A 13,942-nucleotide genomic window follows, 5' to 3' on the forward strand; every position below is an offset into this window, starting at 1 on the left:
TTCTTGAAAGCAGAGGTCATTACTTGAAAGCCAAGGTCATTTCTTGGAAGCAAAGGCCATTTTGTGATCTAGAGCTGCATGTGAAGTACAAAGCGCCCAAGGATGTGATCAAACCACACCTTGGATACTTTGTAACTCAGCTACTGTAATCCTTACTGAATATCCAATTTCAATACATGCGGTAATTCGTAATGCAAATGGAAGAATAAAAATAGTCTTAGGGATAGATGCTAAATTTTCTGCCTTAACACTGAATTGTGACACGCACTGCACCTTCATACATGCACAGTGAGAATATCTATTAAAGGAGTGATATGGCTTTGATCCGGAAAGGTGTTGTGTTTTGAGAGAACTATAAAAGCTTTTTTCTTACTTTTATACGGAACATGTCTGTCCAGGAGATCATGCAGAGTGACATAGTCCCGTTCAACATTGTGTATAATTTTGCAATGAAATGTTGTGACATACCTGGGGGCTGCATAACATTGAAGATAGAATAAATGAGGATTTGAACATTTGAAATATGACCATTGCACTGATCTTCCTGTTTTTTTTGCACATGCTGTGCATCGATCAGCATGTGTTCTGTGTAAGAGTTACCTCCCTCTGTAGTTTTCTTTCTTACAGAAATTTTGTCTATTGAAGAATATTGTTTCACATGCATAATGTCCTTAGCTGCAATAAAATAGGCAAACATGTGACTCTTCACACATATGTAGATGTGATAGTGAATGTCAGTGTGCAAAACATTTTTTTTACATTTCTTGTCTTATATCATTCTTGCAAGTTATCTCCCCTTTTTGTTATCTAGGTCTTTAAATTAGATATAGAATTATCATACCATCACATTGTTGACATTCTTGTGCTAAGTTTTATTGATTATTAGCCTAGATAAACATTTATCACAGAATAATATAAATGTTGAACTCTTCTTTAAGAAGAATGAAGGATACTTCCTTAAGACATATTAAACATTCTTCACCAGTGAAAATCTTACTTTAATATAAGCAAGACCATGATTCTAGTGTTTTTTGTGTACAGATATTAATGACAGGGCATGATGTGATGACACAGTGTTAATAAAAACCTGGGAGAGGCTGAGTCTGAATCTAGTGTTTAACTTAATATTATACAACGTGGACATTCCATTCTTAAGTCACACCTGTGTTTTCACCTGTAATTAACATACCTGTATGTACATTCTCCACACACCTGTTATGTTCACTTCCATTCTTTAGAACTTTTGAGTCTTATGGCTCATTGGTTCAAAATAAAACGGCTATGGAATGAAACAATGAATTAAGATCTCTGGAATTTTTTTATAGCAGAGACTTGGAATCTGTCAATAAAACATATTTCAGTCCTATAAGTCAGAAATAAGAAAACCAAGCCCACATGTTCATTAGGCAATGAAAGTGTAGTAATGATAATGACTGACCCCTTTTTGGGAACCAATATGTGTTTGAACAACCTCAGCTCCCTTTGTCTCCTTCCCACCCTTGATACCCTACATTTCTATTGTTGGCCTCTCAGTCTACAGATATAATAAAAAAAAATAATGAAACCCTTGATCTTGTTTACAAGAACATAGAAGATCAACACTGCAAAACACATTTGATTATCACTAACTTATCTAGGAGGTAAGCCCATCCCTTTGCTTTGAGTCAAAGTTTATATATATGTTTAATGGCTTATAACATGATAGATTATTTACACTGTTGTGGAATTGTGGGATAGATATGGTACCCTATTGTGGAATTGTGGGATAGATATGGTACCCTATTGTGGAATTGTGGGATAGATATGGTACCCTATTGTTGAATTGTGGGATAGATATGGTACACTGTTGTGGAATTATGGGATAGATATGGTACACTTGTGGAATTATGGGATAGATATGGTACACTGTTGTGGAATTATGGGATAGATATGGTACACTGTTGTGGAATTATGGGATAGATATGGTACACTGTTGTGGAATTATGGGATAGATATGGTACACTTGTGGAATTATGGGATAGATATGGTACACTTGTGGAATTGTGGGATAGATATGGTACGCTGTTGTGGAATTATGGGATAGATATGGTACACTGTTGTGGAATTGTGGGATATATATGGTACACTGTTGTGGAATTGTGGGATAGATATGGTACACGTGTGGAATTATGGGATAGATATGGTACACGTGTGGAATTATGGGATAGATATGGTACACTGTTGTGGAATTGTGGGATAGATATGGTACACTGTTGTGGAATTATGGGATAGATATGGTACACTGTTGTGGAATTATGGGATAGATATGGTACACTGTTGTGGAATTATGGGATAGATATGGTACACTTGTGGAATTATGGGATAGATATGGTACACTTGTGGAATTATGGGATAGATATGGTACCCTATTGTGGAATTGTGGGATAGATATGGTACGCTGTTGTGGAATTATGGGATAGATATGGTACACTGTTGTGGAATTATGGGATAGATATGGTACACTTGTGGAATTATGGGATAGATATGGTACACTGTTGTGGAATTATGGGATAGATATGGTACACTGTTTTGGAATTATGGGATAGATATGGTACACTTGTGGAATTATGGGATAGATATGGTACACTGTTGTGGAATTATGGGATAGATATGGTACACTGTTTTGGAATTATGGGATAGATATGGTACACTTGTGGAATTATGGGATGGATATGGTACATTGTTGTAGAATTATGGGATAGATATGGTACACTGTTGTGGAATTATGGGATAGATATGGTACACTGTTGTGGAATTGTGGGATAGATATGGTACACTGTTGTGGAATTATGGGATAGATATGGTACACTTGTGGAATTATGGGATAGATATGGTACACTGTTGTGGAATTATGGGATAGATATGGTACACTTGTGGAATTATGGGATATATATGGTACACTGTTGTGGAATTATGGGATAGATATGGTACACTTGTGGAATTATGGGATAGATATGGTACACTTGTGGAATTATGGGATAGATATGGTACACTTGTGGAATTATGGGATAGATATGGTACACTTGTGGAATTATGGGATAGATATGGTACACTGTTGTGGAATTATGGGATAGATATGGTACACTGTTGTGGAATTATGGGATAGATATGGTACACTGTTGTGGAATTATGGGATAGATATGGTACATTTGTGGAATTATGGGATAGATATGGTACACTTGTGGAATTATAGGATGGATATGGTACACTTGTGGATTATGGGATGGATATGGTACAATCTTTTGGAATGTTGGATCCAATTGATATAAAGGTCTCACTGACATTCCTAGCTACATGTATATATACTGTATGTTTCTTCTGTTTTAAATATCACAGGTTAAAATTCTCAGCTGATTAAATCTTCCATTCTTTGAATTTTTCAGATGTTGGAAGGAAAGCATTGGAAGGAAGGAATGAAGACAGATCATCAGTATCCTCTAAAGAAGATTCTACATCGTCTGAATACCAGTCGTCAAAATCGGTAAGTCTTCCTAAATACCTATTTCTGACAGTTTGTTTTCGATTAAGAATTCTTTGATACGTGTCTGATATATTTCTTTTTAATTCTGTAGAATTTCAACTTGAAATTTGTATTATTCACGTATTGTTTGAAATTGTGTGGTTTTTTTTTCTAAATTAACAATTGTACTTCATTTTAAGTTTAGTTGGAAACTGTTTTTGTAGTTAAAATAAAAACAGAGCAAACTATATTTTCTTTATTAACAAATTTAAACTTTGATGGAATTTTCAGATGAGTGTAAATTAATTATTTAATGTATTGCTACAAAGAACATCTAACTCACAACCATATAACATTCACTGATTTTTTTCACAGTTTTTAAATTTAATTCACAAATTAACTCGCATATTAAACAGTATTTGTGTTAATCAATGTGAAATATAATATATCATGCTCTAGTAATAGCATAATTTTAAAATAATGTTTAAAATGAGCTCAATTTACATTGCTTGTTCTTGATCTGTTAGATATCTTATCCCTGTTGAATGCTTAACAAATTTTGCTCACACTAAATTTCCATTTGCTAGCTTTCCAGAATGATTTTCAAAGCTTAAAATTAAAAAAAAAAGAAAGAAGGGAGACAACCCATCATGAGAGTTGAAAGTCTTAAATTATTGTGTAACGAGAGTTGGAATTTTTTAGGACAAAGCAATAACACTTAAACAAGGCACTCACAAAAAGAGAAACATCAAACTAATGTTAAAAACAGAAGCAAATTGTTTTTTTTAAATAAAGTTCCATAAAAAAATATATATAATAATATAAAAAAAAAAAATAATTGAAATCCCTCCTTACATGTGACTGAAAGTCTAACACATCCAGTGGTGAAAAAATAATCTAAAATTGATGTAATAAGTATAACTGATAACAATGCCTTCATCTTTTTTCCTTGTAGACAATGTGAACACTACATTTGTAGACAAATCATCGACATGTTTATGATTAGTAAAAGGAAGATCTGTATTTATCCCTGTTTCTACCTTTCATTTACATTGACACATATCCCCTATGACTTGTGTTTTGTTTGCTGTTGTGCTACCAAAACTGTTACTGTTTAATTTGCCAAGATTTTTCTATGGAATTTAAATAAAAGATAATTATCTCCCTTGTTTTTTTGTCCCTTCATGAGTTGATGCACATTGAAAAAGAAAACCAGCTTTGCTGAAAATAAAAAAAATGAAAAAATGATTCTAACAAGTATTTTCTTACCTGAATGTGCATGCATGTGTGTGTTTCCGAAGAGTGTGGAGTGTACCATTTTCTTAGATCAAATTTAATTTGACATCACCAATTTGATGTCTCATGACACCAGTATTTTTAACTTTTGTTAAATTAGACAAGATCAGTATTTGACAAAAGAGTTTTGTGTAAAATAAAGAGTGAAAACGCAAAAAAAAAAAATGAAACAGAGGAAAATTTCGACATTTAAAACATTTTTTGCATCTTTGATGCAAGCAATTATAATTAAGATATGAGAATATCAAAAATATTCATGTACAAAACTTTGTACCAATAATGTAAATGATACAGTCATATGAATGCATGTTGAAAGAACATACATACATGTACTTGAAACAACGAAAATCTATTTGAAATTTAGGTGGAAACTACCTCAAAACTTAAAATTCAAAGAAAATATGAGCTAGTTTAAAGATACAGGTTAAAAAACATCATGCTAAGAACTTAATTCGTGTAAAATCATGTTGACATAGGGTGGGCTTAAAACTGAGCATGAACTGATAATTGATAATATACCTGTATACATGTCTGTTAGAATGTGTTGACACTACGTCCCCTTTCATAACAAAATTTTATCGTGTGCGCTGATTTGTTGTTCTATTTTGCCCCTCCCCTTTCACAGGGTGCGTCCTCGCGCAATCCCCTCCACACACCCCAGCATGGCCTTAATAGTGCACGTCCATCTAATTCACACACTGAAGAGCATGCCCAGCCCAGATCTTCTGTGCTCGACAAACTGCTGCCGTCACGTTTTAATATACCGTCAAAGGTAAGTACTGTATCAGAGTAGGAAAAACTGTATAGGTATAAGGGAAAGTCGAAATTTCTGGCGTCAAATCCAACAGGTCACTGTAGTTCAGATCAAAGGATGTCATGGGTTTGAGGTTAAAGTTTAGAGTATTTAAGGGGCTAAAAGATTACTGGTCAAGATATAAATATTAGATGTAAGAATTTTTCGATGAAAGATGTTTATTATGAAGACACACAACAATGACATCTTTTCAATAACCATTAGGCCTAGAGTCATGATAGTTGACTTTGAACGACTTCTTTAAGGTTATACATGTTAAATATGCTATAATCTTTAATTAACTTCTGAATACAAGATATCAGGAGTTATTAATATTATCAATATTTGGAAAATGGCATACAAGGATGAAATCTAGGGCTTGCAAACTTATTGAATTGAATGACCTTGGCCCAATTTCATGACACAGAATTGAATGACCTTGGCCCAATTTCATGACACAGAATTGAATGACCTTGGCCCAATTTCATGACACAAAAGTTAAATGTCTTAAGAGCGCATGCCATTTCTTTTCAATACCTAAGAGGCTCAGGGTATGAATATTGGGCTTGTAGCATTACTAATGAAGTTTGTTGAAGGAAATTAACTTAACCCAACTTCAGGTTCACAACGGTCAAATAATTAAAAATACTAAATAAATCCTCATCATACAGCCAAAAATGATTCCAATATTTATGATATTTAAAACAAATATTCACATTCAAGGCAAATGAGGTCAAATTCTTCTTTTTTTTTCCTGAATGTGTTTGGGGCTTGACCAGTAATATTATACTGGAATAATTTGATTTTAAGACTTTGATCCATATCAGTAACTTAACCTCCTTGAAATTTAATCCATGATCATGATACATGCCCACTGAAAACTTCCTAGAAAATTTGTATTTCAATAAATTTGACTTATCTTCCTAAAAGACTTGTTCTGGGGTGGTAGGGTGGCGCAGTGGTAACACACTCGCCTTTCACCTAGGCGGCCAGGGTTTGATTCCCTGATCGGACTTGAAAAGGTATGAGGTCATCTGCCCGATCACATGGATTTTCCCAGGTACTCCAGTTTCCTCCCACAGTAATTATAACCCCTCGCGCGCTTCTGTCCAGGCCAACAAGGGTGATTAATATAAGTTGATATAACTTGTTTTGCAATTGTTATAAAGTAAATAAAGTTTACATTTTAGAAGACTTGTATTTCAATAAATTTGACTTACCAGCCTTTGTAGGTCAACAGAGTTCACCAGAGTTCTTAAGTGGACTTTGCATATTTTCTTTTGAATATTTTGATCAAAGCTGCAGGTAAGAATGATTTTAAGAATATATAATTTTGATGATTTGATATCAAGCAAAATGAAAATACTTTTATTTGACAAAATGAAAATACTTGTATTTGACATCTTTGTGTAGTAACTTGTACTGTTGTTGTCTCTTTGTAGGTGTCGTCTGGAATTTCCATGTTTTCTAGTGATAGTGATCGTTCCCGTGACAACAGTGTTACTACAAAACAAGTGGAGGACATCAATAAATCGCCTAAAAGAATTGCTAGACAGAAAGATTTCTCATCTCTTTTACAAAAGTTCTCCAGCTCTGAGCAGTCCAGCTCGGAGTCTGAACCAGTCTCAGTGTCACCAAGGCGTAAATTTAGTCTACGTAGGCAAGAAGCTTGTGCCGTAACCAGTAGTGATGAATCAAACACAGAGAGGACGCGGCGTACACCTGAACGAACTCAAAGTCTTCGTGTGCGTAATAGCCCGGTGTCTGAGGATCGTGTTATATCCACAGTTCAAAGGTCTGGGAGTTTTAAGTCTGATTTCATGCGGAGGCAAAGTCCAAGTTCTACGGAGAGAGTTCCACTTCCTGTGGTGTCTGCTGGGAAATCTGATGACACTTGGAATGAGCACATGGACAAACCTTCGCCAGAGTTGGCGGCGGTGCTCAGCAAGAGACAAGAAGTTGTGACTGTCCAGCAACAGGAAGGTGAACAAATTGAGAGAGATAGAATCACTGATAAAAGTATTGAGAAAGATTCGTCTAGGATTTATGTGCCTGGTGTAAGTGAAAATATTGTAGACAAAGAAGTGGCAGCCATCTTGAATACCAGGCGAAAAGAAATGGATGTCATGACATCCGAGGTGCTAGCACCACCTCATTTGGATTTGTCCGAGTTGTCAGTGACTCCTGATAATAAGTCTGACATATCGCAAACAAAATTCATATCATCTGTACAAACATCAAATGTCATATCACGCGAGGACTCGTTATCTCAATTAGATTCTAAGCAAATTAAAATGTCACCTCAAACCAAGGAAGATATAACGAAAATGGAACGGGGATCTCCAGATGGAGAGAGTACTGTTCGGATGGATATTTCTGCTATCGATACAAGCCTTGCCGTCCTTGATAAAGTCACAGCAGACATTGATCATATATGTGAATCAAGTGGGGATTTACAATCGAAATCTCGATCTAGTGATCAAAATCTGACCTCGTCATTGAGTAAATTACATGTAGAAAGTTCCGCCGATGTAGCTCAATTTATAAACACTGTTCAGAAAGAGGCTGCTAGCAGTGAAAAGGCAATCGTACCGCAAGAACAGACTGCTACTGATAAAGTCACTGCAAAAGTTATACGAAGGGCTTCCATCGAAAAATCCAAGGAGATCTCAAAACCAATGGTGAGAGCTGTCATCGAGGGCCCCAAAAAGGACACGCATGATAAGACTACAGAAGGGAGGTTATCTCCCTTTAGAGATCGTGTTTCCTCCGCCGGAAAGAAATTACAACCTTCAGCCTCACTTTCATTAAAGAGAACACAATCTCTAGGTAAAGTAGATATTTCTGAACAAAAACTAAAAGGAATACTTAAACGAACTCCCTCTCTGAAACAGACTTCAGGTGTCATAGTAGATGCAGAGCTTGCGAGTATACTAGAGCGGCGGCGGGCACAGGAAGGAGACGAGGATGAGGATGGGGAGAAAAAAGTCCTCTCTGCCAAGGATGACATCAAAGAAACTTTGAGGTAAGTCTTTGTATCTTATGTAAGTCTAATATGTACAGTATCTATGTAAGACTTTCCTGTCAAGTTTTGAGCTGTAATATTGAAAAGCAGTCAGATGTTGATCCTTCGGGTTTTTTCTCTTCATGAAAGCTAGTTGAGCTCATGGTAGCAGGGATGATAAACGTTGCGCAGTGGTTTGTGTTAGAGTGGCCATGATATAAGAGTTCATGTTTGTTAACCCTTAGCACATAACTAATACCTAACAAAATATTATAAACATATATGCTTCAATTGAATATGATAAAATTCAATTTTATTAATGATTTCTGCTTTTTGATGGAGAATTTCTTACCTTATTTTTTTTACTTAGCTAGATTCTTTTCCATGTTCTGTTTGCTGGTATATATATGTCCAAAAGGGATGACATCATGCGATGATATCATGCAAGAAAGTTATGTCACTTTGCCAAGTGTGGGCGTGAAGGAGGGATGTATACATATCAGTGTGATCATGACATCCACTCAGGTGCTGCTTGTAATTCTCCACCTTTTGTCTACGATTTGTCTCCTGTTCACTATCTTGTCTGACATTTATTGACCCCTTGGTGTTTTGTTTTTTACTGTGACATCATGATCACTAAAAGCATATCAGCCATGCAACTGTTCTCGTTTGCAGACTAAGGGAAGTAACTCTTGTTACTTTTAAACCTTTTCTCCCAAAAAATTGTTTCAGCACAAAAAAATAACACTAATATATTATGGTAGGTGCTGGGAAGGCCAGGGAAGAATGCCTGTGTGCTGCCAACTGAATGCAAAGTTATTCAATAATGTAATAAATAGCCAGTTTGTAGTTGGGTAATCTCTAAACAGCAAAATTGTAGATTGTAAAGTGGAGAAAAAAACAGATTGAAAAAAAAAAGTTAAAAAAATGAATAAGTTTGATTTCTGATTACATTTCATGATAGAAATTAAATTATTCATTATTTCTGTCCTAATCAATAATGTCCTGTAATAGAAATATTTACAACACCCCCCCCCCCCCCCCCCCCCCCCCCCCCTTTCAGCACCCACAAGCCACAAAAAGTTTTTTTTTTTTTTTAATTATATCAGAAGTTTCTATAACATTACACAATAAATAATATTTGAGGTGCTGATGCAAACTTTAAAAAGTAAAAAGTTTGCTCAAAATATTAATGTACGGAGATGAGTTGGTTAGATAAACCCACCTCCATTTCGGGAGGAGGATATAGTAATCATATTTGACAGGTGTACACAAGGGGAGATGTTAATCGTGAGGGGTGCTGGCAGGTGAAGGTCAGGGCAGAATGTCTTCATGGTAAGACAACATGCATCGCTAATTAACAACACACTCGTATGAGAAGGACAATCATTAATTAAAAACATGTGTACATGTGTAAGGTTGTTTGGTATGCTGTAGTCGAGAGTTGTGAGGTGACAGAGGCTCCGGATTGAAGACAGAAACATCTCAAAATATCATATAAATACTGCTCTGTTATACTGGGCATGACAGTTACCTCAGAAAGATAGAGAGGATTACCAAGGGGGCTTGCAGTCTTTACGGGGCTCACCATGGGGGACTGACTAATTTCTATTATGTGGACAAGAAATATTGCACAATGAATGTATACATACAGTATATATTATATACCTCTCTGCCAGAATATGATTGTATGGTACTGGTAGAGGTTTTTGATGCTTTTATTTTTTGCATCTCATGAAATACTGGAAAATTATGCAATTCCTACTCAACTGATAATTTGTATCTGGTTATATCCTTATGAACAGTCAAATTCTGTGATACAAGAATTTTTGATGTAAACAACTTCTGTTTTTTTTCTTCTGGCCTTTTATATTTTGATGTTTTTTTCGTCTGTTCTCTGGCCTAGATGAGCCGCCTACATGAGCCACAACTACATTCTATTTTCCGTGTACCATTCTGCTAACTTACATCAGTCATGGTCGTAACTCTGTCTGTTCAATTAACATACTACCCCCGTTCACCCCCATCAGGGGCCTCTCTACTTTTGCATAATTGTCCCGACTTTTCATTGATTTTTTTACCAGGTAATTGTTATAGAACTTAGTCACTTGTTAAAAAAAAAAAAAAATCAACATGTTATTTTTACTTTTTTCAATCAATTTTGGCTGTGATGTTCATATTAACATGTAGCTTTGGAAGTTGATTGTTGATTGAGTTTTTCGTTGTTTTTTTTATGGAAAAAAAAAAAAATCAAAATCAGATTTAGCTAATTAACCAGGTAACAATTTGACAGGCTAGGCTATGTTCCAAATGTACAGGAGATAATTCAGTGAATTTTGAACATGTTAGGGTTCATTGTATTTTAAAGACAAATTAACTAGTTCACTTAAAACAATTTGTGTAGCTGCCATACAACTTAAGGAGAACCTTAATAAAACTACAACCCCCTTGCAATACCTCACCATTCGCTTGTTTGTTTTGATTACCCCTTTTTGGCCCCTTCCTATAGTCTGGACACTGTACATGGGGTCATGTAAGCTAGCACACTGGACATTTGTGTTACCCATGTGGGGGCCTCATCTAGGCATTTTGGCAAAAGGTGTATGATTCTGAGATTCAGTTGATGGGAAGATGTACATTTCAGAGCTAACAGCTTCTGTTACTATGATAAAAATATAGTTCCTTCCTCCCAGAGAGTTCCAGAGTTTTTGTAGGAGCTGTGTCTTAACACAGACTGTTCAACAACAGGTATAATGTAAAGAGAAAATATTACAGGAACAGGAGAGCTCTGGGGTTAACATCAAACATCTGAAATATTGTATAACACTAAAAAGTATACAAAACACTTGTTTTTCTGGACACGTACATCAGCAACAAAATTTCCGTAAGTTCTTTTTTCCAATTGACACTTTCCTTTTAACCAAAAATCTATTCACTATTTATTTTTTTTTTTTTTGCAAAAATTCATAATTGCATCTTTTTTTCAGACGTGAACGTAAACATCGCGGAGACAGTATTGGTGAGGATGAAAATGGAACCACACAACCAGCAGGAGGTGTGTCTATGGCCGAGAGGATTTATAACATGCAAACACGTCTGGAGGAAATAAAATCATGTCCCGTAACTCCTAAAGCTAAATCGGGCACTACTACACCAAAGTTTTCATTTAAAAGGTATGTAACTCTGTTATCCTTCAAATGCTTGTTCAAAAGACGCACAATCACTGTAACCTATGAATTTTGTAATGCTATAGAGCTCTGCCATACAGCTGTTTGGTCCCTCTAGGACTGGTCAGTGATGTTAGGGATACCATACAACAGTTTGGTCCCTCTAGGACTGGTCAGTGATGTTAGGGACACCATACAGCTGTTTGGTCCCTCTAGGACTGGTCAGTGATGTTAGGGACACCATACAGCTGTTTGGTCCCTCTAGGACTGGTCAGTGATGTTAGGGACACCATACAGCTGTTTGGTCCCTCTAGGACTGGTCAGTGATGTTAGGGACACCATACAGCTGTTTGGTCCCTCTAGGACTGGTCAGTGATGTTAGGGATACCATACAGCTGTTTGGTCCCTCTAGGACTGGTCAGTGATGTTAGGGACACCATACAGCTGTTTGGTCCCTCTAGGACTGGTCAGTGATGTTAGGGACACCATACAGCTGTTTGGTCCCTCTAGGACTGGTCAGTGATGTTAGGGACACCATACAACAGTTTGGTCCCTCTAGGACTGGTCAGTGATGTTAGGGACACCATACAGCTGTTTGGTCCCTCTAGGACTGGTCAGTGATGTTAGGGACACCATACAGCTGTTTGGTCCCTCTAGGACTGGTCAGTGATGTTAGGGACACCATACAGCTGTTTGGTCCCTCTAGGACTGGTCAGTGATGTTAGGGACACCATACAGCTGTTTGGTCCCTCTAGGACTGGTCAGTGATGTTAGGGACACCATACAGCTGTTTACTCCTTCTATGACTTAATTGTCAATGATGTAAGGGAAGTCATACAGCTGCTTCGTTTGTCTAGGACTTTTAATTGCCAGTGATGCTTACATCGTTGCTTAATTATGGAAATGCAGAAGAGAGGTTAGATAAAGGCAAGAAGTGTCTAAATAGTCAAATTAAAAGGATGAATTCACCCCATAAGTTGATCTGTTTTATAATGTTTTAATGTTGTATAATTTTAAGATCTTCAGAATCTTGTGCTGCTTACTCCATTGTATAATTCTATAACTATAATTGTCAGAGCTAAGGATTATATAATTTTATTATTAGAAAGTGATTTATAATTTTAAAATGGCTGTATATCTAGTGTGTCCAACCCTATGAACTGATCTCTTCTTACAAAGGGAGGTAATTCAGTACAAAAGTCCTCAGGGTTGTGATAATGACAGAAAAACAACTCTGAAACTTGAATACATACATGATTATTACGCCCTTGAATAAGGAACAGTTTCGTGACAGCCTAAGATTTAAATCGTCCTGAACGTAGATATTTGTCTGTATAATTTTTTCATCTGAATGGAAACATTGATATTCGAGGACAAGTCCTCATTTGTAAAAATATGGGTGTAGTGTTTAGTCAGAAAACATAGTGCCAGTTTTAATTAGGGTGAATATGTAAATAGTACGGTGACGGACCAGGATGTTACTCCAGTGAAGCTGATACGATCAGTATTTATATACATTTTAGAAGTATCTCGGTGCAATATGGAATGACTTCTGTAAAGATGGGAATGATAGTATATACGGAATGAAGACAGCCTGCATGGCCAATGTCTGATATCTAAATTGTTTTCATATTGTTATGATTTCTCCAAGACTTGTTTAAAATGTAATAAAATTTGCACATATGTTGATAAATATTAGTTAAAACATGAAAAGTTTTAACTTTTTTTTCATATAGAAATATATTAGTATCATCTTGTTCTCCCTATGTTGGATCATGGAATAGTATTAATTATTCATTTAGGCCAGTCCATTTACTTATCCAAGGGTATGAAGCAATCTGAAACAAAACATCCATGCCTTCAACTAAAAATAAAGCGTTCCACTTTCAACCACAGAATATATGTAAATGGTAAGATAAAACGCTTTAAGACATTTGGACTAAGCTTTGTCTGAATTTGTTTACATTTTTACTGCACATGTTTTCCTTGTTGAACCATGGAGAGGTATTAGGGAACTATCATATGATTGATGTACAAAAAAAGAGTATATTCTCTGCTCATCAAATCCGCTCCTGGCTCCAATGCTGACTTTGATGTATTTTAGGATGAAGGTGGGTTATTAAACCAATGTTAAACCTGGTATTTTTGTTTACCTGTTGTGTATGCTAAATATAGCACTGACA

The 13,942-nt window shown here is 36.0% G+C and overlaps 1 protein-coding gene across 5 annotated transcripts in view; it reads left to right on the forward strand.

Moving 5' to 3' along the window:
• LOC117317266 (supervillin-like) overlaps positions 1-13,942 on the forward strand; it is a 118,325-nt gene that overhangs the window by 49,381 nt on the left and 55,002 nt on the right. For 4 of the 5 annotated variants that reach the window (XM_033872004.1, XM_033872006.1, XM_033872005.1 and 1 more), the window contains exons 3-6: positions 3,423-3,520; positions 5,421-5,567; positions 7,031-8,613; positions 11,580-11,765. In XM_033872004.1, the coding sequence (XP_033727895.1) occupies positions 3,423-3,520; positions 5,421-5,567; positions 7,031-8,613; positions 11,580-11,765 (2,014 nt within the window). The remainder of the gene's footprint in view (positions 1-3,422; positions 3,521-5,420; positions 5,568-7,030; positions 8,614-11,579; positions 11,766-13,942) is intronic. The other variant, XM_033872007.1, reaches the window with a different exon arrangement.

This window comes from Pecten maximus, chromosome 19 (genome assembly GCF_902652985.1).
Source record: "Pecten maximus chromosome 19, xPecMax1.1, whole genome shotgun sequence".
In the NCBI taxonomy this organism is placed as follows: domain Eukaryota; kingdom Metazoa; phylum Mollusca; class Bivalvia; order Pectinida; family Pectinidae; genus Pecten; species Pecten maximus.